The sequence below is a fragment of the Colias croceus genome, chromosome 2 (genome assembly GCF_905220415.1).
Source record: "Colias croceus chromosome 2, ilColCroc2.1".
Classification (NCBI taxonomy): domain Eukaryota; kingdom Metazoa; phylum Arthropoda; class Insecta; order Lepidoptera; family Pieridae; genus Colias; species Colias croceus.
Genome location: NC_059538.1, coordinates 2,227,295 through 2,251,911, shown reverse-complemented (window position 1 = coordinate 2,251,911; position 24,617 = coordinate 2,227,295). Strand labels below are relative to the sequence as shown.

Below are 24,617 nucleotides of genomic sequence, written 5' to 3'. Positions count from 1 at the left end.
TGTAACAAAAAGTAAAAACTCTACGAATTGAGAACTTTCAGTTTTGGGAACGTAGGTTAATAACATTATCTAATATATCTAATATATATATTATAAAGGCGAAAGTTTGTAAGTATGGATGTATGGATGTAGGAATGGATGTTTGTTACTTTTTCACGTAAAAACTACTGAACCGATTAAAATGAAATTTAGCACACATATAGAGGGTAACTTGGATTAACACATAGGATAGTTTTTATCCCGGAAATCCCACGGGAACGGGAACTATGTGGGTTTTCCTTTGCAAACGCGGGCGAAGCCGCGGGCCGAAATCTAGTCTAATATATATTATAAAGGCGAAAGTTTGTATGGATGTATGGATGTTTGTTACTCTTTCACGTAAAAACTACTGAACCGATTACAATAAAATTTAGCACATATATAGAGGGTAACTTGGATTAACACATAGGATAGTTTTTATCCCGGAAATCCCACGGGAACGGCAACTATGCGGGTTTTCCTTTGCAAACGCGGGCGAAGCCGCGGGCGGAAATCTAGTTAAAGATAACTCAAAAACTAATCGTCTGAATTTAATAGGGCAACATTAAATGAACTGAAGATTGGTTGCTTATAAAAATATGGAAGAAGAAAAAACGAAGAATTAAGACCTCCTTTGTTAGTCATGTAAAAAGGATTTAGTTCTGATACTTCATAACTTTCGATGAAAAAAGTTATATGCTGAAGTTTGTAGTGTGTATACTGTATAAAGACTGTATATGTATCGTTTGTGTTTATCTGTATGACTTTTTAAGTTTTTAGTTCTTCTTGCCGTTTTGTTTATATAACTAGCTTACCGCCCGCGGCTTCGCCCGCTTTGTCTAAAACCTAATATATACTAAAACCTTCCTCTTGAATCACTCTATCTATTAAAAAAAACCGCAATCAAAATCCGTTGGGTAGTTTTAAAGATTTAAGCATACAAAAGGACATAGGGACAGAGAAAGCGACTTTGTTTTATACTATGTTAGTGATAAATCAACTTGTTTCTTGACATAGTTCTTATTTGGTAGAATTCCTTCAAAACTCTTTCGTTTCTAAGTACATGTGGTGAAGGAAAAATAAAACAACTGTATTTTAAATTTTCAATATAATTTTATTCAGCACTCCGGACTACTTTTGAACATATAACTTTGCGCAGTATTGCAATATGATATGCTATTTACATCAAAATTGACAACATTATGTAAGCAATTGGTGAACAACTATAGAGAAATTATTTTGATTGTTTTCTTGAGCGGAGAATAAAAACTTCAATGAAAAAACGTAACTAATTAGTAGGTAAGGATTATAAGTGTTATATATAGAAAATATAGAACTCTAGAATATTTTTTTTTCTATTTTAGTTTTAGTTAGATTGTTGTTATGTCGTAAAAGTATGGTTTATTTTCGGTTTGATACAGATAATTAATAAACAGTTGCATAATTACATCATAGATTTGTATTACCTATGCTTGGCTAAGGTTAATATAAGGAACAGTTTGAATATGGCTTCTATTTGGACCTATTAGGTATAAAGAAAAATAGGTACTTTAAAACACTAGGCCGGACTATTTCCAGTATTTTTTTCTAGTGTAGGTTTAAGTCAATTTGAAATATCTAATATAATTAGTAACTTAATATTTATGTAAATAATTGTTTTCGTGGATTTAATTCTCGACAGATTTTTGGCACTTTTTCAATATTTTATTATCCGCTCAAGAAAAACCTCAATGTGCAATTAATTTTCTTTTATTTTTGTAATATCATGTATTAAAACATTTAATATTTATTAATTATTAATTTGTTGACACATTTGGGCTTTACAGGCAAGTCGTATTGAAGAAATAGGTTTATATATTTTAAAAACTAAATGAAATTCAGTTTAATTAAATATAAATAACAAAATAAGTATACATTAAACATTATTGAAATTATTAAAAATTTCCTTTCAATTATCAAATATAAATTTTTTGTTGGATTTCTTTGTACATTAATTTCCTTTAAATTCATAATACAACTTGCATGTAAAACATTTTATAGTTTAAATTGGAACAGAATTCACTACCTAATATCAAATATTTATAATTGGCACCGATATGATACAATAAATATATTTTCTACAATTTATCAAAGATTCAAGACTTACTCTAAAGAAAATAATTTTAATCACAGAAACACACTCAATTCCGACAGTTTATATACAGAGTTATTCAAGCTTAAAAATACGACTATTTTTAGTATTTTTATAAACAAGAGAAATACCAACAGATAATTATAAGATATGGAACAAAACATTTTCTCTATTTCCTTACACAATTGTACTTCTAAAAATCTCTGAGATAACATTCAAATAATGTGATATCTTTAAAAACTCAGTCGTGCGAAAAATTAGGTACATCAAAAGCTCAGGTTTGATTGCCTTAATTCATACACAAATACTGTTAAATAGACAACCGTGGATCCTTGAAATATAGTTTTAAGTTTTAACTAACAATACGTATATGAAATATTTTACAATAGAATATCAAGTATCAAGAATATCTGACTTTAACTCTGGTATTTAAATGTATATTGTAACAAAGACGAACCGTGTTGATAGTTTAAAGTGGACAAGCTCATAATATTGTTTAAATATTATAAATTATCTAGAAGAATATCCGTTTTTACTGCGTGATCAATCTACAAGCATTTATTATTAATTATATGATTACGAAATTATTAGGTGGTGTAATCTCACTTAAACTTATTCTATAGACATTAGTATTATTATGAAGATTCATCATCAATCGGAATTTAAATGCCTTTTCGCCATTAGAATTGTCTTCATGACAATTTGGTTTTCATGCATCACATCTCTGTTATATTATTAAAAGGAACTCTTTTAGGCATAGCTTTGCGCATGCTCCAACGGTATATTCGACAGTTTATTCCCCTTGTCGACCCAATTCTTTAATCGTCCTCTCAACTCTTCTAGACTCTTCGATTTCGCCTTATTTATCCTCTTGTACTTCACATCCTTGGGTTTGGTCACGTTTCTATGGTTGGACATCACTCGATTGTATGTAACGACTTGTGTTGACTTAGGTTCGGGATCCTCTGCATCACTCTCCGGATTTGAAGTTGCTTCTTCATCAGAGTCATTGGCGGGAGTCATCCTTTTTGGCACATAACTGTAGGACCACATATCGTTGCTCGATTTTGGCTTTTCCTTATCACTATCTATGCTTTTAACTTCGGCAGTGAGAACGATACTTCTCATGCGGAAGTTGTCTCGCCTTTGAGCCAAAAGACTGCTTTCTTTAGTCTTCTGTTCATCTGTTTTGTTGGCATCTTTGATTTCCTTTTCGGTACTGCTCTGCGCGCTGAGACCTTTAGTAGATTCCGCGTCTGCTTCTTCTTCGACGCTGTAAACAGTTTCGAGAATTTCTGGCCTGCGAAGGAACCCGTTGGATCGTCTAGCGACATTATATTTGATGTTAGGATCAATGGCATCTGAGATCGATCGGGCGACTGTAACGCTGTCGGGGTTCATAGAACGGAACCTTGGAAGGTTGGAGAGATTACAGCAATCGGAGTCCATGTCTTCCATTATCACAGCGGAGTCAGAATCGTTGAGTGAATCGAAGTCTCCAGTAATATTTGTATCTTGCAACATATCTCTGAAGTCGGGTATAGATGAGATCATATCGATGCCGTTATCTAACAGTTTAGCTTGTAGATTTTCGATGACTTTTTGTTGTTTCATAATTATGGTTTCCCGGAGGGCGAGCATGTTGGTTATCTCCTTCTGCTTGCGAACCAGACGCGATTCGAAGAGAAGCAGTTGGCTGGAGAGCATTTTCAGCTGTTCTGCCTTTTCTATTTGCAAACGATTGACTAGTTCTTCTTGGGTGCGGTGCGCTCGACGCCATGTTAGCAGTTGGTGCGCCTGCGCTCGATATTTCATACGGAGGTCTCTGTAACAGAAAAGCAAACATAATTGTATTTTTTTCATTCTACCATTACGCGACGACCGTTATTTTTAACTCTCGGAATAGTATGTATTAAAAAAATGTAAAGATTGAAGATAGATTGGTATCAGACGGGAAAATTCCCCCTTTTGTATTTTGTGTTTTCAATTATCTTTCAATTGCTATTGCTTAAAGAATTAATCATTCATCTTGTCTTCTACCCTATCTATATTACTGTTTGTTGAATGAATGTTACAATACCTGATAGTCCTCCTAGCTTCTTCTAAGGTGTAGGCCTCCAAGGGGTCTGTGATGGACGCAGCCAGCGACACGTCGGGCTCCGTGGGGCTGTTTAGAGCCGACTCGCTCCGGCTGAGGACAAATAGAAATTACTTTTAATTTTCTTACAGATTTTACATTATATCAGTACGTTTCTACGTAAGTACTGATACCTTAGTTATCCATTTTATAAATCTCTTCAAAATGAGACACAAAATCATAAAAATGACATCGAAAAGATTTCTTTTGTTGAAAAATCTAAAGGTAAATAATTATAGAAAGGTAAATAATTAATTAGATTCAAGTCAATAATAAAAATAAATAAATTCTCTTAAACATCAATACAAACAAAAGCTCAAGAGCTTGAATTATATTAATATATTTTCTCTTTGTTCATCTCATTAAGATTATTCAGGAACAAAGTTAATTAGAAATAATAAAATCATATAAATTTCTACGAAACTCCACAAGCCATCTTAAACACAAAAAATAGACATGACAATGTTAAACATAATAATAATATGTAATATATTATATTAGCTTCCTATTTTATCTTTTAATTATTTTATCTTTTACATTTTCAGCCATACGCGTTACATTAATTATATGTATTATATATCTATCCTTTACGTGGCCTGGCTGAAATCGCTTTTAAGCGATAAGGTCGCCTTTTGTACGACCTCGTATCTATACAACTATACATATATACTGTACATTGTCATGTTAAATGGTGTGGTCCAATATTAAATAAATAAACAGTAGATTAAAGAGTCAATATAAATGGATCAGAAAAAACATAAATAACAGAAATAATATTATCTCTAACATTAATTACGTGAAACTTGTTAAAATGTTAATTAACCGCGAGTGGTGCGGGTGATATCATTTCAAAGGTCTTATTTACCTTTTTATACACCGTTATTTTAAGCTTTCCTAACTGTAAACTATCACCTCTAGTTTCTGAATATATATCCTTTGGTTACACCTCTCCTTTGTAGGTTATTTAAAAATTAACTCTGGTCATTTGAAACTAACCTAGTTTGCGAAATTATAAGATAGGTCCAGATTTTGAATAACAGAGTCTCAAAGTATGTACGTACAACCAGAGTTAAATTTTAAATAGTAGTGATGAAGAAATAATATTTTTATTTTTACTATTAGCATGTATTAGTTATTATTGAGTGGGAAAAATAATCAGTTACTAATGAATCTTGTTTTGTAGAGATAAAATAAATGTTATCCATATCATCGTAAACATTACCTACCAAGATCATTACTCATTAGGTAAAGTGATCGAGTTTAGTAAAAGTCGATATTAAGAAGTGTTGCTACAGTTTAAAATTTCTCATGCTAAAATCTTTTTATTATCAAAGTTAAAGCTTTTCCAACAATTACAAACCAGTTATATTCCCTCTTCATATACTTCCATTAAAACTAATAATTTCTTAAACCAATAGTGACATTCCAAAGCCATAAGTCAAAGAATTTAATTAAGAAAAAGATGAAGCCTCTAACAATGAGTGGAAGGCACAATTTCCGACAGACCTCATTTTAATGTTATAAACAATAGACAAAGGTAGAAATTATGCTTTCTTCGTATGGAATGTTCAATTCTAAATGTTTATACAACTAAGCTGTACCGTACAGAGATGTTAATTAGTTTTTTTATGTTGTTTACCTTATTGTAGATACTAGTTTTGTTTGCTAAAATACTACTGTTTGGAATTGAAAATGCAATGTCTTAACGTATTTTGGTGAAGAATATCTAATCAGTAGATGAGTAGAATCAGATATAGCATAAAATATTGTACTGAAAATATTTCTCTATTTACTTATTAGTTAATAGCTGAAGTAGTCTGGAAGAAATCGCTCTTAAATGATAAGATCTTTGCTTGCTTATTGTAAGATTTCTGTTAAAAACTGTTTGTGACTTCTGTGTACATTCTTCTTGATTTTATAGTCAAACTTTTATTATTATCTTTTCTGTTCTTAAAAAAAATACTATTATAATAAATTTGAATACATGACAATTTGGCTATACTACATAAATATGTAACCATTCTAACTTATAAATAACCTAAGGCAAATTGGTCTAACTTGATCAAATCTAAACATTGGCCATTGATATAATCTTGACTTAGAACTTTACAAGTTATTAGTTTTGAGGACACTTGAACGGATAAATAATACATGAGAAGTTGACCTCCCACATGACCTGAGATGAATGATTTACAAGGACAATAGGTCAACAATATATTTAATCAAAGTCTTAGGTAACACGTAATAGATATATTTTGAATCTTATGAATATTTGAATAAATTGATTCAGGGAATCACGCATGAATGGACAGATTTTGTTATTTTTTTTTTTTTGTAAATACGTTTTTAGAGTGCAAGTGCTTCATTAAATATGAAAATTATAAAAAATAGGCAAACTTTACGTCTACCCGTACCTATAAATTCTATATGACAGGATAATGTTTATTATAAACGTAATTGAGCAAAAATACATGCACACCCCAAAGACCATTCTAATGCAATAGGATAAAAATAAAAATAAATGAAAACCGCTTCTCTAGGATCACAAGGTGCCTCCATATTCTTTAAATCGGTAACATGTTGCCAAAGGAAACGCTATCAAATGCAGTGTTTGAGTACGTGTTACTTGCGTATAGTATCACAGACTAATAATGACTACGTATACAAATATGTAGTATTCATAAAGACAGCAGTGAACCCGTCGTGACGTGTTCACGGAAACTTTAAGTTATCTTTAAGGTTTGTACCTTAAAGCTTTCAGTTTATTTTAAGATTGTTTAAGAGAATTTATAAAGATATTATGAATATGATATATAAAAGAGCTAGATACGTTACCCGCTCTCTATTTTGGCAAGAAAAAACTCAGGTAAGTGCCCGAGTTTCACTTAGTCACGCACCATTCAGCGTCGTGGCTGGACGTTCTTTTTGTATTTTAATCGGCAGTTGTTATTACGAAGTACATGAGTGAGACATGTATTATGTCTCGTGCGTGAGAGTGAAAGAGAGAACAACTGTATTGGTGATAATGCGTTAGTAAGTAGGTATGTATTAATTACGCTGTTTTTTAGTGCAATGATGTTGGCGTATGCCGCGTCTACTAGTATAATAGGTTATATTTATTATGAAGAACTAACATGACGATAAGTAAAACACAATTTGTACATTTTAGAATTTTTGACACTGAATGTTAATTTCAATTATAAATTGAATGCAATTATGATAGAAAAAGTACTGTTCTGAAACTGTTCTGAAACTTGAATTTATATTTTTTTGGTTTTTATGGCATTCAAAATGCTTTTCTATTCTTTATTAATTTATGTTCTGAAACTTATTTAGTACTTATATACATAATACATTTGTATATATAATTTCAGAATACATTTGAACAGGTAAATAATAAAATCATCGCTTTTCCAAGAGCTTATCCCATAAATCGTATATAACGAATGCAAGCCACCCGTTATTCCCGTAGGGTTGCCAAATGTATTTTAAAATAAAATGATGAAATGATGAAATTAAAATGATGCCCTTTTAAAATTTTGATACGCAAACTAATTTATTTTGCGTAGTGTCGTCACTAAGCGAAATAAAGTACTTTGAACTTAATAATTAATTGAATGCTTACCAAAAACTTTTTAATAAAATATTATATTAGTTACGAAAATATATAAATATTAGTTTCGATGTTGACAAGAAATTACCCAATCTTTCATCGAATAATTACGCCTAGGTACTAAATTTAATTTTAATAAGATTTAACAGTTAAAAATTTCAAAAATTACTTTGATAGTAATCTTCTCATTTGTGACAAAAAACACAGATAATAACAAAAAGAGCGTTAGTGCCGAGCACACGTGTCAGAAGTGAAACTTTTTTGGCAAGATTCATAGACATCAAAATCGTCGCCTTATACCATGACGTGACGGTATTACCATGACGCGACTTTGAAATTTTACTCTCAACGCGCCTAAAGAAGTTTCACTTCAAAAACTTAAAGTTGACAACCCTATATCAGAGTAATAGTGTAGGTACCAGCAACATCTCCGGTGAGATATAACAGACAGACGTATTTGACGAACGAACAGCGCTTTGTAACAAGCTGATATTTCCTTGCTTCACTCGATTTATTATCCGTATATATAGCAAGATTTACTGTCTGTTTGTTGCGTTGAATTGTTGAATACATTTTAGAGCCGATTTTTTAATCCTTGGTTAAAATTTATCCGTCCAATAATTCAATAAAGTATTACACGAACATATTAAAATGTCACTTGTAAACTGTCAAATACGGACAATTACAATACATTTTTGAAATGGTAGTTTAATATATTATTCGATGAATAAGTTTTAATCAAGGATTGAAAAATCAGCCCTAAGTTGTATAACTTATCTGCCAGTTTAAATCTATACTTTTACTTGTTGTTTGGTTGATTAAACGCGATAATCTCAGCAACTACGGGTCCGATTTGAAATATTATTTCAGTGTTAGATAGCCCATTTATCGAGGAAGGCTATAAGCTATCATCCATCACGCTTAGACAAATAGGAGTAGAGCAATTCGGGTAAAACCACATGACATAGCTAAATGCTAATAGAAACAAGGTGTTAAATTATACTGATAGCCGTCAGTGACATGATCAACAAGTCCTGTCGGTTAAACTGACCAAAACTATAGGACTATTTTATAATTATAGAAGTTAAGTTAGTGAGGATCTTATGTTAGGGAGTAGTATAGTAGTTAGGTTTTATAATTGTAAAGGGTGAAATAGGGGACGGGAACTTGTTTCATTAAAGGTGTTGCTCAATTAAATGAAGTGCATGTAAGAAAAGCCGCGGTGGAGAGTATGTATATTTTTTTAAGCTGGTTAAGTATTTAAAAGATATACATTAAATAGCTACTATACAAGGTGAAAGGTAAGACGTTTGACAAATTTAGACAGTTGCTTCTACTCATGAAACTGAACAACTTTTGTTCTACAACTTTGCTGAATTCGTAAAAAAAAATTGGACTTTGTAAGGAAACTTCGCTAATCAGCTGACAGATTTCCATACAAAGTTCAATTTTTTTTCTACGAATTCAGCAAAGTTGTAGAACAAAAGTTGTTCAGTTTCATGAGTAGAAGCTCCTGTCTAAATTTGTCAAACGTCTTACCTTTCACCTTGTATAGCAATAGTTGAAGGAGAATTCTCATGTAATATCATTATTATAATCATCGTCATAGGTATAAAGGTAGAATAGTCACGAAATATAGAATAAATGATATATTATGTACTATTCATTAATTACGTCATCCTTAATCCTATGCTGAATTATATTATACGATAAATACCGTAGCGTATAGGGAAATACGTGACACAGGGACACATTAATCACGTGAACTTTGAAAGGGAATAAATTACCAAATATCACGAGGTGGGAAAATCGAGGTTATGTATGAAAATGGCTAATATTTTGAATGAAATACACATGATTTGCAGGATTATAAATAGCTATAAAATTAATTTACACAGCGCTGTAATTATTCTCTATATTGATTCTCAGTGCCGGCGTGAGGGCCACTGATACCCCGGGCGAAAATATTGTGGCGCCCACTTGAGGGAAGGAATATCAAGTGTTAGGTTAACCAACTTCAGACCTTGGCGCCCCCCAGAATTTGTCGGCCTGGGCCATTGCCCCCTCTGCCCCCCCCCCCCTAACGCCAGCACTGTTTATTCTTCCATACCTACTAAATTTCGCGAACTAGCTGTGGCGCCAGGTTTTAACCGCAGCACTCCGTTCCTAGAGGTCTTAGCATGATGATGTTATATAGCCTATCCTATCTCGATAAATGGGCTATCTAGGTACCACTGAGAGAATCTCTCAAATCTGACACGCAGTTTCTGAACTTAGCGTATTCAATCAAATAAACTCTTCAGATTTATAATATTAGTGTAGATGCGTGTTTGTTAATTGGTTTATCTTTCTTTATAAACAAATAAACAACTTTGAAAACATAATCACGCATTTATTCAAACAAGATTCAATTAAACTTGTTCCAATATCGAACTAATTATTCATAAACTGAAATATGACGCCTGACAAACTTTGAGCTATTTACTGTATCGATCCGTTGCTATTTTCAACGGAATTTAGTTTATAATCGCCATTCAACTTTTATTGAAGTATACAAATATTTGGGAACAAGGGGTTTTGTTTTGATAAGTATTTAATATTTATTTATTGGCTAACTAAAATATGGTAATCTTGCATTAAAATTAATAAAATTAGACGTCATTGTAAAAATCGACAAATAAGATGTTATTTTCGTTATTACACTCACAATATACCTATAATATAATTATACATACCTTTGATATATGTACCTATTAATATATTATTTTCTGGATCAATACTCAATATATAATTAAAGTTATAACAACTGAATCAAGCAGGTATAATCTAAAAAAAACTATGTTACTATTTAGGCAACTCTATACCAATTTTTTTGCGTGCAAATAAATACACAACAAAAAAATATTTTGTTGCTTTTTGATGTTATGTGATGTTTTATGACATCATAAACAACAACAATAAAAATAAGTTTTATGCTAGGTACCTTCTGAATAAAAAGTAAACATTTTTACTACAAAACCGTCACACTGCTTTACCTAAGTAGTACGTCCAAATATAACTTACCAACTTAAAAACTACTAAGAAATTTATTAAAACCAACTTGAAGTTATTTAAATCACATACCGTTTTCTTCGATTTTCACCGATAAATGTAATTAAAGAACCCATTGGATTTTTATCACATTTTCTATACTTTAGACACAATATTTAAAACAAACCAAGTTCAACTACTTTCATTGATATTGTGAGGGACCCTCTTAATTTTAAAACACAGGAAATATGATCGTCCCTCTCTGAGGTATGAAATTAGAGGGAGACAGTTGAAAGAAAGGTGAGGTACAGTCAGAGGTGAATATGTAGGTATTTTTAATTATTTCTTATTGATACTTGACGATGCATAATAATGCGTTTTATAATAATAACTAACCGATTTGGGTACCTGTTATATTTAAGTATTTAGCAACTGATTAGTGATTATAAACATAAAATTATCAATCATCAATTTATCCTTTTGCAATAGACGTATTATAATCGCTATTCTCGATAAATTTTCAAGTACATACTTTCATGTTGCATCATAATATAAATTTACAAGTACAACGTAATAGTTTATATAATTCAGTAAAACGCGGACAACATAATATGGTATAGAAGTTATATGAACTCGGGGAGATTTTTAAAATATCTTCGCAGAATCTACGATGCCTGCGTTATATCAAACATGCATAACATCGGTTCTTTTCAAATAAACCTACGTCCATGGTGACATTTTGTAAATATATAGTACCTACGATAAAAAATCATTCGATTTTTATTGTTTTAAAAGAGTAACTAAATCATTAATCTGAACTGATCTAAGTGTTTATGAAACTAAATATAAGGTAAAGGCTGTGTTCAACTAAGAATATTAATGAAGAATTTTCTACAAATAACAAATATAATCAATCAATAAAGTTTTAGATTATATTTCAACTGAATCGCTTAATAAACAAGGTTTAATTACTGTTAGTTTTCAATAATTTATTATTTTAAATTCATGAATAAAAAATAGTAATTTAGCCAGTTTTGTAGCTGAGTGTACAGTTCCGGTTGGCGGCAGCAGACAGGTGGCCGACGAGTTCCGATACCACATGGTATTGTAACGATTTTTTTAATAATTCACAAAGCGACGGTTCAATTGGTTGTTTATTTTTGGATAACTTAAGTGGGGTTTCTGTCATATTTTAGTATGAGAAGAGAGGCATATTCATAGATTATTTTTTATAATTGAAAAAATAATTTTTAAAAATTCGAATTCAGGATTGTTATATTTTCTGGAGTCTGCATCAAATCTCTATAATATTATAAATCGAAAAGTGTCTAGTTAACATGCAAGAAGAGCTTGGATAAGTTACAAAATACATAAAATGACAAAATAAAGCAAGCTAGGCAATTACAAAAGATAGGTAGGTATTTAAACAATACACATCTATACTATTATTAAGCTGAAGAGTTTGTTTGTTATGAAAATTACTTTTACAAAGCAATCGCAGTTTAATCTTTATTATGATTAAAAACCTTGAGTTCTGTTATTTTTTCATGATTAATTATTATTATTATTCACTCTAAATAAAGTATTGAGTTTTGTCTATACATAGGGCACGTCAGAAGAAACAATAAACAAATGTTTATCTATACAATATAACCAATTAACCAAGAAGCTTAATATAACCATAGAAAAAAGAGCGTGTGTGCCGAGCTTAAGTGTCAGAAGTGAACCTTCTTTGACAAGATTCAAAGATACCAAAATGGTCGCCTTACGCCAAGGCGTGACGGTGTTGTCATGACGCGACTTTGAAAATACTCTCAACACGCCTAAAGAAGTTTCACTTCAAAAACACAATAAAATTGGTAAAGGTAAAATCCAAACAACATGTTTTTCAACATCAAAAACGTAAATTAACAACTTCAAACGTAAATACAATTAAGTGAAATTCCTTGCGTACTAATTACATTGTTAATGACTGATTTTGATGTGATGTTAATTAACTCGTTGGCTGCGACTTTATTTGTAAGGCCAATTATAATTATAAGATATTATTTTAATATTATACGTATTATATAGTATTATATAGTAAATATTATTTTAATATTATGCATTTGTGTTTTTTGTGAAGATAACTTTAAGTTAGTTTATAAATAATTGTAATGTAATATAGACTACAAGCCCGCATAGGAAAAAAATATGGGTCAAATGAACCACCAGGGGACATATCTAGAACGATAGCAGAGCAAAAAATAATAAGATTCATCACTATGCCGGCCGTCACTTGTAAGCTGTCCAACTGAGTGCAGATGAGAATTGAAAAGTACAGGTAGACTCGGTAAATTTTGGTCATTTGACCATGTACGGCATTCTTAACCATCGATAGATCCATTAAAAATAATAAGAAACCGCTCAGTGCCGTACAAAAATGGTGGTCCACCAAGTCGGAATTTTTATTTAATTTCCGAGAGTTACCGGGGGTAAATTTGGTCATTTGACCATGTACGGCATCTGTGTCATACTATGCCTATACTGCTTTTAATCCATTATTCCGCAACGCCGTACAAAAATCATGGGGACAAGGGGAAAAAATCGAGAGTTGCAATCCCCTCTCTTTCCCCACTCCAGGGGGTCATTTGACTAAGTACGGCTTCGGTTCCAAAACATTATCTAGCACTCAAAAGTACTATTAAAAGCAATGCCGTCAAAAAATAATTGTTCTTTTAAATGTATACCAATAATCATCTTAATTTCATCGAATTCTTGATATAAAGAGCTGTAAGGTCATTTGACCCTGTACGGGAACTTTTTTTTTAACATGATATTGTAAAATTCAATTGTTGTATAGTATTGCCGTTCAAAAGAAACCGTTCTAAAAAAAGTTATAGAGAAATGCAAAAACAGAAATTTTGTAAAAGTTTAAACATCGTAGATTAATGAAATATAATAGTTTTCTACACTTTATTCGTTGTTTTAAATAGTATTAACATAGATAAATTAGGAAAAAACGATGCCGTACATTTTTGTGCAGACCACATCTTTTAGGCTGATGAAAGCGACGAAAGCTACAATTTTAAGGGTGCTTTATGGCCATTTGATACAGTACGGCATTAACATATTTTTACCCAACTACGGCAAAGCAAAAGGAGGGTTATGATTTTGACAGGTCATGTATGTATGTTCATCTATTCCCTCGTAACTTCTAAACTACTTATCAGAATTCGACAAATGACATATCATTAGAAGCGTCTGAATTGTTCACTGGATAACCAGCGACCAGCTAGCTAAAGGCTATATGGGCTTTCACAAAATCTAATGTGGCGCCCTCTAGCGGACAAAACATACAGAGTAAAAAAATAAAGTTAAGATAAATATGCCGTGTTTGGTATCATTTGAAAGCGCTTTACTTGTACATTTTGAATATGTATATATTACTAGCATTTGCTTGTGACTTTACCTGTATTCATGGGCTGATTGCATATAATTCACATCTTTTCGTTCATAGCTTCTTTATTAGTTCATCAATTTAACGGAGTCCATTCCACCTGACTCCGACTTTCCAAGGTGATAATTAACCACCTCGAGCTTCTTAATATTAATGTATATTTATATTTTATTATCAAAATATAAAGCAAACATTTCGTTATATGAATTTTTTCTTTTTCAGATTTTTCCCCTTTGAACCAACGAAAATGTACGGCACATGAAAAAATATTATCTATGCATAAAATACTTTAAAAATAAATTTATTTCGTGTTGTGTCAAATGACCCCCTGGAGTGGGGAAAGAGAGGGGATTACAACTCTCGATTTTTTCCCCTTGTCCCCATGATTTTTGTACGGCGTTGCGGAATAATGGATTAAAAGCAGTATAGGCATAGTATGACACAGATGCCGTACATGGTCAAATGACCAAATTTACCCCCGGTAACTCTCGGAAATTAAATAAAAATTCCGACTTTGTGGACCACCATTTTTGTACGGCACTGAGCGGTTTCTTATTATTTTTAATGGATCTATCGATGGTTAAGAATGCCGTACATGGTCAAATGACCAAAATTTACCGAGTCTACCTGTACTTTTCAATTCTCATCTGCACTCAGTTGGACAGCTTACAAGTGACGGCATAGTGATGAATCTTATTATTTTTTGCTCTGCTATCGTTCTAGATATGTCCCCTGGTGGTTCATTTGACCCATATTTTTTTCCTATGCGGGCTTGTAGTCTAATAATCATATCCTAACAAGCATGCTATGCATATAATATGTACATTCGCGAATTTTCACTAAAGTGTCTTTAAAAATATATTAGGCTCCGCCCATTTTTCGATATTTAGTTCATCCGCTTAAAAAGTTTTTATAACAATAAATATCCCAGACAACGTTCCGCTTACCAACTACAAATAGAAAACCAATCAATTGTTCCATAAACATACTTATCTATACTAATATTATAAAGCTGAAGAGTTTGTTTGTTTGAACGCGCTAATCTCAACAACTACTGGTGCGATTTGAAAAATTCTTTCGGTGTTAGATAGCCCATTTATCGAGGAAGGCTATAGACTATAATATATTATCACGCTAAGACCAACAGGAGCGGAGTAATGCGAGTGAAACCGCGGAGCACAGCTAGTTTCTCATAAAATCATAAATTCCCAAAGTTTTGCGCCGTTCTAACTTTATAATTGATCCACTTTATAATTAATTTAATTACGAAATAATCGGAAAATGTAATTAACTTGTTCAAATTACTTCCATTATTAAAATATTGTTATGTATAAAGATGTAGGTAACATACCTAGGTATATTATGTTTTTAATCATGTTTGTATGATTTCTTGCAGTGTATATGTATAGACATAAAAAGGGTAAATATTATTATGTTTTATGAATCATGACTTTCATTTCGAACGAAACGTTCGTCAAATTGAATTGTGAAAAAATGTATGTGAGTAGTAGGTACTAGCTTTCCGTCCACGGTTTCGCCCACGTAGTCAACAGGAAACCCATTCCCGTAAGATATACGGGATAGAAAACCTTTGTCCTTTCTCAGGTCTTAAACAATATTTGTACTAAATTTCATCCAAATTGGTTAAGTGGTTGTGACTTGTGGTGTGAAGAAGATACCGATAGACCGGCTACTTTCGCATATATATGATATTAAAGTATTGATTATTCTTCCAAAATATCAATGACATTTGTGTTTCTGGGTGAAATTTAAGGCAAAAGTGTTACAAATAAACTTTTCTATCACATACTCACGATAAGTTTAAACTCAACCGCCTTGAAAGTTAGAACAATATTTTCTTGTCAAAGAGAAGTCACAATTGTACTCGCGTCCTTGGCAAGGTGTTTTATCCGCTTTTCAGATATACATAATGTGACCATACCTCCCGATTTATCGGGGATAGTTCCAAGGTCCCATGTGGGAGAAAGAATTTCCTGGTTATACGAATAACCTTATATTTTATACTTTATTATAAAATATTTATTAGAAATTTAAAAAAGAAATAAAAATATTAATATAAAATTGTACAATATGTGATCATATAGCTTGAAGCCATGTCACCAGACAAATTTACTTTATTTGGTACTTTCAAACCCAATCACGTGAAATTATTCATTTAATAAACTTACACAACTAACTATTTATGAAAAGTTTATTTTGTATGGTGAAGGAAAGATTTTTCAATAGTACCTTATTTTTTCAATTATATTATCTGCATTATTATAATCGTCTATATATAAAAATTCGTCCGGATTTCACACAGAAAATGGTCACACCACTACATACATAATTCATACTGAGACGGTCGCGTCGCTCAAATATTAAAAGATGAATTTATTTCGTTACACGCTAGCGTCGGAAGTCAATACAGGATTGGTAGAATTATTTTTCCTGTGAGAATCTCCTGATTTAATTTTGGGTTGGATCTCGAATGGGATAAAATAATTCGTAAAGAAAATAGAAAATAAGAAGAAATGTTAGAGAAAATATGATTGGAAAAATAAACTATCATTTCTATAGGTATGGGACTGTATTAGAATAAAATGCTTATTATAATAAGTTCTCCTCTAAATGTTCTGAAAAACATCGCCTGTATGCTAAGATTTTAGTTTTCCTACTTACGTTTTTCAACGTAATATATACTTTAAAATTATGAACACTAAATAATGTAAATAATCTGTACCCTAATAGGTAACTAATTTATAGACTTGTGGAGGAAGGGAGGTGGAACGACCTCGACCAGTCTACGACTAGCCGGCCGTTCAGGCCCCGATGATGATGTCGGAAAGATGTTTTCGCTACAGACTATCATTCTAAAGAAAATTTTGCCTAGTCTACTCTACGATTAGTCACCAATCTAATCACTATTATAACACATAGCGTAACAACAAAAACAGTATCTACTCAATTACATCATCTTTAATAAATAGGATATCATGTTGTAAGTCGACCTATAAACAGATTCGTAATGAATGGAGCAATAATGATGCCCAAAAACATAATTAATAGCGTTTGGTTATGCAAAACAAAATACAATACAACTACGGCGCCTGTTACCGCATGCGCCTGCGCACGCGCTTACAGATGTTGTGTCCATGATTGTATGTTTATCTGGGATAGTTTTACATTTTTATTTTTTCAGACAGAGATTTAATTCAATTTATATTCATTCATGTCTTACATACATTTTATTTATAATGTGTGTATAAATAAACGTTTTTTCATTCATTTTTTCATACATACATTTAAGATTTGAATTAATAAAAGTAAGTAGGATTGTGATCTAGGGTTGATTTAAAGATATTTTTAAGGAGTGCTAAATAACAATGTTTTATAATGTATTGAAGCAAAAATTATAGACCTGCAAATACAAGTATAGAATCCAAAAATATTTGAAGAATGTACTAATTAAGTTAAAACAATAATTACTCTAACGAGTTGTATATAAGTTAAAAGTTTAAAAGTAATCATAAAGTAAGCTTTAATTATATTATATAGTAATCATAAAGTAAGCTATAATTATATTCTCAAATTAATATTCCACGTTATTACGGTAGAATCCGTACACCAACAATAATATATGAAAATTATCAAATTAAAATGAAACCTTGATACACTTAACATTTCTTGCGCGACATAATTGCAATAATTAAATATTAATTTAAATTAACAGCCGACTTTCACCGTACGGTAGGGAGAGGCGGGCTATGAAATATGTATGAGTTCAAGTAAAAGTGTATGCGGCAGGGCTCCAGATGATTACAGCATCCACAGAGAGGAAATCTAGCTAGATTAAAGTACTAGCCAACTATTATTCACAATATATAGATAATCGGTACATGTCGAATTTGTCTGCTTCCCTAATAAAGGTTTAGAATTTAATGTATATTAATTGTGATTTAGTTCAACGTCATGCATATTTCAACCTTATGCATAGTAATATTATCTTCAAGCATAAAGTTAATTGTATGTATGGGTCATTAAGATCGTAATTACATCCAAATCTTGTGAGAAACTTGCCCTACATTATCGCACAATCTCAATTAATCGCCACCATAAAAATTAAAAAGTATAACACGATATTTACTTACCTATTATATTGTGTTAAAATTCATTTTATCGAAATATATTTAGACAAAAATATTGTTTATTATAAGTAATGTAGCAATAATATATATTTTTGTCTCCAAAAAAACTTTTAAATAACTGAAATATGATTTATTAAGCTATTCAATACATATGTTCAAATATTCTAGAACATATTATAGTAATTAATAACCTCCTCCTTTTTTTGAAGTCGGTTAAAAATTAAAACAAATGACATCACTCTCAACTGAATCATGGTCACCCTCGAGCCGGTAGCCTGCGCACGCGCATGTCAATACACAGAGAAAGCGATACCAACGTCTATTACCGAACGTTACATAAATTGATTTTGTAGAAATAAAACAATTATTGCGGATAACTTGTATGTAACATTTACTTGTAGTTAATTAATTACATAATAATACTTTCCTTGTACAATCTGATAGTACTGATAATCCATACTAATATTATAAATGCGAAAGTAACTCTGTCTGTCTGTCTGTTACTCAATCACGCCTTAACTACTGAACCAATTTGCATGAAATTTTGTATAGAGATAAACGGATTTTAATGAGATTTATTCATTACTAGCTTCCGCCCACGACTTCGTACGTGCATCCCCGTTTTTCCCCGTTCCCGCAAGAGTTTCGGGAAATCCTTTCTTAGGGGACGCCTACGTTATGACATCTACCTGCATGCCAAATTTCAGCCCGATACGTCCAGTTGTTTGGGCTGTGCGTTGATAGATCACTATATCAGTCACCTTTGAGTTTTATATGTATAAATAGATATTAGATAATAGCTTCCCGTCTGCGGCTTCGCCCGCGTTTTTAAAGAAAAACCCTCATAGTTCCCGTTCCCGTAGGATTTCCTGGATAAAACCTAGCCTATATTACTCGTGGATAATGTAGCTTTCGAATGGTGAAAGAATTTTTAAAATCGGTCCAGTAGTTTATGAGCCTATTCATTACAATCAAACAAACAAAGTTTTCCTCTTTATAATATTAGTGTAGATTATCCCGAGGTTTCGCACAATTTGACGTGAGACAACGGATAACCGATGTTTTTACACTATCACCGATTCAATCGTTTCTATCTATAAGAACCGGAAAATGATCAACACAATTTTATTAATTTTATTCATAACTACCTGGATACCATTTGAGTCGATACATATCAAACTCCGGTAAGTCCATTCTAACAGAAATGTGGGAATCGAGGTATTTTTAATAACTTAAAAAAACAATATGTTTGGACCTTTATAATTTATGACGGATATTCTGTGCCTCCAGTGAATAAGGGAGTAAGACGAGTTATTCCCTTTGGTTTTTATTGCACCATTGGATTCAGCTCGTCAAAATACACAACATATCAAAAGGTCATATCTCTAGCTGCATCCTAACCCAGTTTTTCGAATGACCCAAACGGTATAAGTAGGGTGTGATAAACGGTATAAGTTACCTTATCCATCATTTTAGGCAATCGCAAAGGAACTATTCGTCTCGAGTCAAAATAACCCACGAACACAAAGACATATGTGTAGTTATACTTTTTGAATAAAGACTTAATTCATTTTGTTCCATCCGTGCTAACACTATTTTAGTATAAACGCAGTTGTGTCATTTTTCTAACATGAGCATAAAGGAACAACTCTTAGTGTCATTGGTTCAAGTGACGACATGAGACAGTTTTGCATTAATGCCGTGTTACTATTGGTCTATTTGAATACTGCACGGAAACAACGGACACTATTCCTTTTTGCTTAATAATATTTTTCAATCTTTTTTTATTTATCAGTTAACTTGGGATACTAATAATATTTCTATGGAAATTAACTATTTTTTGCAATAGATATTAAAATACAGTTTTAATTAACACATTAAGAGCTAATATTATACTCCTTGTTTATATAAATACAGAACGATAATTGAATCAACTAAAAAAAGCCAACAAAAATGTTAAACTTATAATATTTTCTTCTTATATTTGGGTAAGTTTTATAAAAAATAACTAGTTTTTAATCTTTTTTTTTATTTAATCTAACTACAATAATACTATAATTATAGACGCATAGAAAAAAAATTATAACCAGTCTTGACAATTATGAATATTGTGTTCTCTCTCATATAGCGTTTTAGCCACTGTAATTTGCCTTTTTATAGGAAAAAATCCGCAATATCTTAACTATTTTGGTCCTGCATTATCGTAAACATATTATGGATACTCTGGTACCACATATTTTGAAAAAATTTGGATATTGTCACGTAGAGTCTCTTCAAGTCGTATTTGCATCCAAGGCACCTTCAAATCTGTGCTTAATTTTTTCATAAAATCTTTGCGGCTCATTGTTTTTTCTTTATTTATCTATATTATTTTGATATTATAAGGTATAGAAATTGTTAAAATTCCATATCATGCCGTAAAATATTGCCACTGACCACCTATAACTTTCCCTGTAAGGTAACTGAACATACCTACAGGAATATGGTTTTCGAGCTTCTCTTATCTCTTAATAGTGCTTGTATCCTCAATGTATAACCACCATGACATATTCGGTTTTTCTCCAGACAACATCTTCAGCCACCCAATCCTCTTGCTTGGAGTCCAAATCCAGCGGAGGACAATAATCGTCATTTACTAAAATTGAAGGTTTTTCGTCCTAGTGTTAAAGTTTTTTGGATCCTATTTTATACTCAATATATAGTATATAATACTATATCATGTAAAACGTGACTTGGAAAAAAAATATTCAAATAAATCAACACAAAATATTTTTTTTAAACAATCGTAAAAGTTACGAAAAGCCCAATTATACGTCAAAATGACGTACAACATCCTCTTTACTACAAAATGGCTGAATTTACCGGGATGAGCCAACTATGTACTGCTAGGTCTCGACGGCTAATGAGTTGTTTCTGGATTTCGAAGCGATTCGATGGTAAATATAGAAAAGACAAAGTTATTTCGCCGCGGTGTACATTAAATTTACGTAGATTGGACTTCTAGGGTTAAATGCATAAACACCTACATGTTGTTTTGTTTTTATTATATCTAATAACGATAAAAAATCCGTTGATTTTATTCGTTTTTCAAACTACATGCATGGTTGTTCCACTAAAAGGCCTCAATTGAGTCAAAAAGTACACAAATTTCAAGCATAATAAGTCGCATCATTTCTATAAAACCAAAACTGGCAATAATTTAAGTCGTGTTATGCGACTATGAACATAGTGCATTAGGGCATAAGTCGTTATATTGCAAAGAGCAAAAAAAACCTTATGTGAATACATTGAGTTATTCCATGAAGTACTCGTTCATAAGGGCACAACTACAAAAAAACACGAAAAAAGTATATTAATGGGGTTGTTACAATATCTGTTCATATGTAAAACTAAAGTCTAACATCATATCTTACCCATACAAGCTTAAAAATTTGAAGTTATAAAGATTTAGTGTTGATATATAGTTTTTTATCTCTACTGAAAAGTGCTGTTTTTGAGTTATTCCCTTATTCACTGGAGGCACAGAATTATAATATAATACATTAGAATCATTTTTACGAAGAAAAAGAAATGTATTACTTGATGATTATGCCACAAAATTAGATTTAAATCTGGACATACAGGCATTTGATATGTACCAGCAAAACTTACCGGGTTTTGAAAAACATCGTCTTGGACTTACAGGAATTTGAAAAATCTCTAATGGACTTACAGGGATTTGATAGAACTTAATTTTGGGACGTACTGAGGTGGTGGAAATGGGTAGATAATTCGTCGCGTTGTAAGTATTGGACATTAAAATAAAATATGTACATTAAAAGATACAAATTATTATTATTATTAACCTTTGTCATCCCACCGCTGGGCAAAGAGAAGGGTCAATAAATCAAAACAGTTGAAAAAATCTCAGTACGGCCCTGGGCTTCATGGCCGGGAATAACTACTGTGCGTGTGCTGTGCGTCTAGTTTCATTTATCTTTTAGCTGTTTTCTGAGCCTTGTCTGTTTTAGCTTTTGGTATTGTTTTATTCCTTGCTTTGTCTTGAACCACCACCTCTATAGTAAAACTGTTTTCTTCCATCATTTATCAATTAAAACGATTTATAAGCATTGGTCACACGTGTTAGCTTCAACAAAATTGAGAGAAATGGCAGCCATTTTAGTGCTATACTGCGCTGTGATTGGTCGAAATGGACTTACCTGAGTTTGATAAACCACTGTCGACGGACATACCGGAGTTTGAAAAAAAACATTTACTTTAAACCTTATTTTAATAGAGATACGATTGACTTACCTAACTTTGAAAAGTACAGACTGGTTTAGTTTTACAATTCAAAATTGGCGCCATTGTTATCTCAATTTTGGCGGGGAGTGGACTTACCGGAGTTTGATATGTATCGACTCATTTAACAGAACTTAAAAAAAAAATGAATTGAAGTAAATATTCACAAACTCCCATTGCTAAGCGAGATTACACTGAAGTTAGTTTTAAGCGTTTAAACTCTGGCATTAATTATTGTTACGTTGTTTTCCTGTAGGTGTATGCAAAATTTTGATACCGAAAGTTTTAATTGTTCTAGAACTTTCTAGTATGTGAAATCGATACTTTGTTTGTTTAGTGTTTATAAGTGTGGTATTCGATGGAGTTTGAATGGAAAATGGCAAAGAATTTAGTTATATTTCGTACTAGTAGGCTAAGAAAAGGATATATTTTTACAATACCTATTTATTTTTTATTTGTTCTATCGATCCTATAAAATAACATAAACTTTACAAAAAAAAAAAAATACAATGTAGGTAGTTACAATCAATTACAACAGTCATGAACAATTACAAAGTTTTTTGTAGAAACCTATTTCTAAAAAAAAAAAAAAATTAATCAGGTTTTTAAATAAAATTATGTTTAAACAAGCACAATTTTTTACTTGAATTAATTTAAGTTGAAAGAAACAATCAATTCCGAGGTAAGTAATACATTAACGAACGAATAAAACTGTCATGGCTACTTTCAGTCGCATTACTATTCCGAGAGTGTCCTCTTGATTTACTTCAAATATTTCCAATTTGCATTACTGTACGGTCAGCAGATAAAATTATAAATAATTCTTACAAACTGTTTGAATAAATAATATGAAAAACTGCAAAACACATTATTTCGTTCTTAATAATATACAAATTTAAGGTAGGTAATATAATGTCTATGGAAATCAATATTACAATATATTCTAATTATTTTTAACTGGTCCCAAGTTGGCGAAAAATATATACTGACCATTCGTACAAAGCGCGGACAGACATATTATTTAAAATTTACATTCCCTCACACATCACCTCATTTTACCTTTACTGCTTCCAAAACAAAAATAAAACCAACATTCCCTCAAATATGCTAGCAAAATTAACAATCTCCACGAATAAACAAACAAATGGAAGCGAACACTAATTAAAAAGCAAATCGTTTTTCTGTTGACCGTACAACTCTCAAAACCAATGAACGTTGTATTTACGTACAATGCTAAATTTCATGTAATTCAAGTGAAATCTGCGCTTCAGAATTTGTACGCGAAATTAATTCGGTTTCGAAAGCGCTGCATTTTGTAATGGCTTCATTAGAATTTAAAGTCTACAGCGCTCGAATGTTTGACGTTAGCTTTTGTTATCTGGGGAATCTGTTGTTTGTAGTGGTTTTAATAGTCTATGGTTTATTGTTGAGCTTAACGAATATCTAGCTTAAAACTGGGTATTAGCGTTCAAAATCCTTTGATGATTCCATGATGAGCTATCGTATAGCAGTATGATCAAATTATTATAGAGTGATTATCCGAAGACAATAGGGAGGTACATAATAGACTAGATGCTGGTAAAATTTATATTAATCTTCAAATTTATACTCCAAAAATGTAGTCGTATAGTCGGTAATATCATGTTACATTAAATCTTTATTAATTAATATCGCTACTATTAATAGTTCAATAATATCTATACTTTACGAATTAGTATTAAAGTATATTTTGCTACGTTTTCACAATGGCTACACGGATTTGTATGGTTTTTAATTAATAGATAGCCAGCGCTCTAGGGAGAGCATATACCTATTTGATA

At 31.6% G+C, this 24,617-nt stretch overlaps 1 protein-coding gene across 1 annotated transcript in view; it reads right to left on the bottom strand.

The window, feature by feature from the left end:
- Positions 1 to 1,117: 1,117 nt before the first annotated feature.
- Positions 1,118 to 24,617, bottom strand: part of LOC123705120 — a 124,925-nt gene continuing 101,425 nt past the window's right edge. The window contains exons 3-4 of the mRNA XM_045653756.1: positions 4,230 to 4,340; positions 1,118 to 3,974 (exon numbers count right to left, since the gene is read on the bottom strand). Of these exons, the coding sequence (XP_045509712.1) occupies positions 2,900 to 3,974; positions 4,230 to 4,340 (1,186 nt within the window). The 3' untranslated portion in view covers positions 1,118 to 2,899. The remainder of the gene's footprint in view (positions 3,975 to 4,229; positions 4,341 to 24,617) is intronic.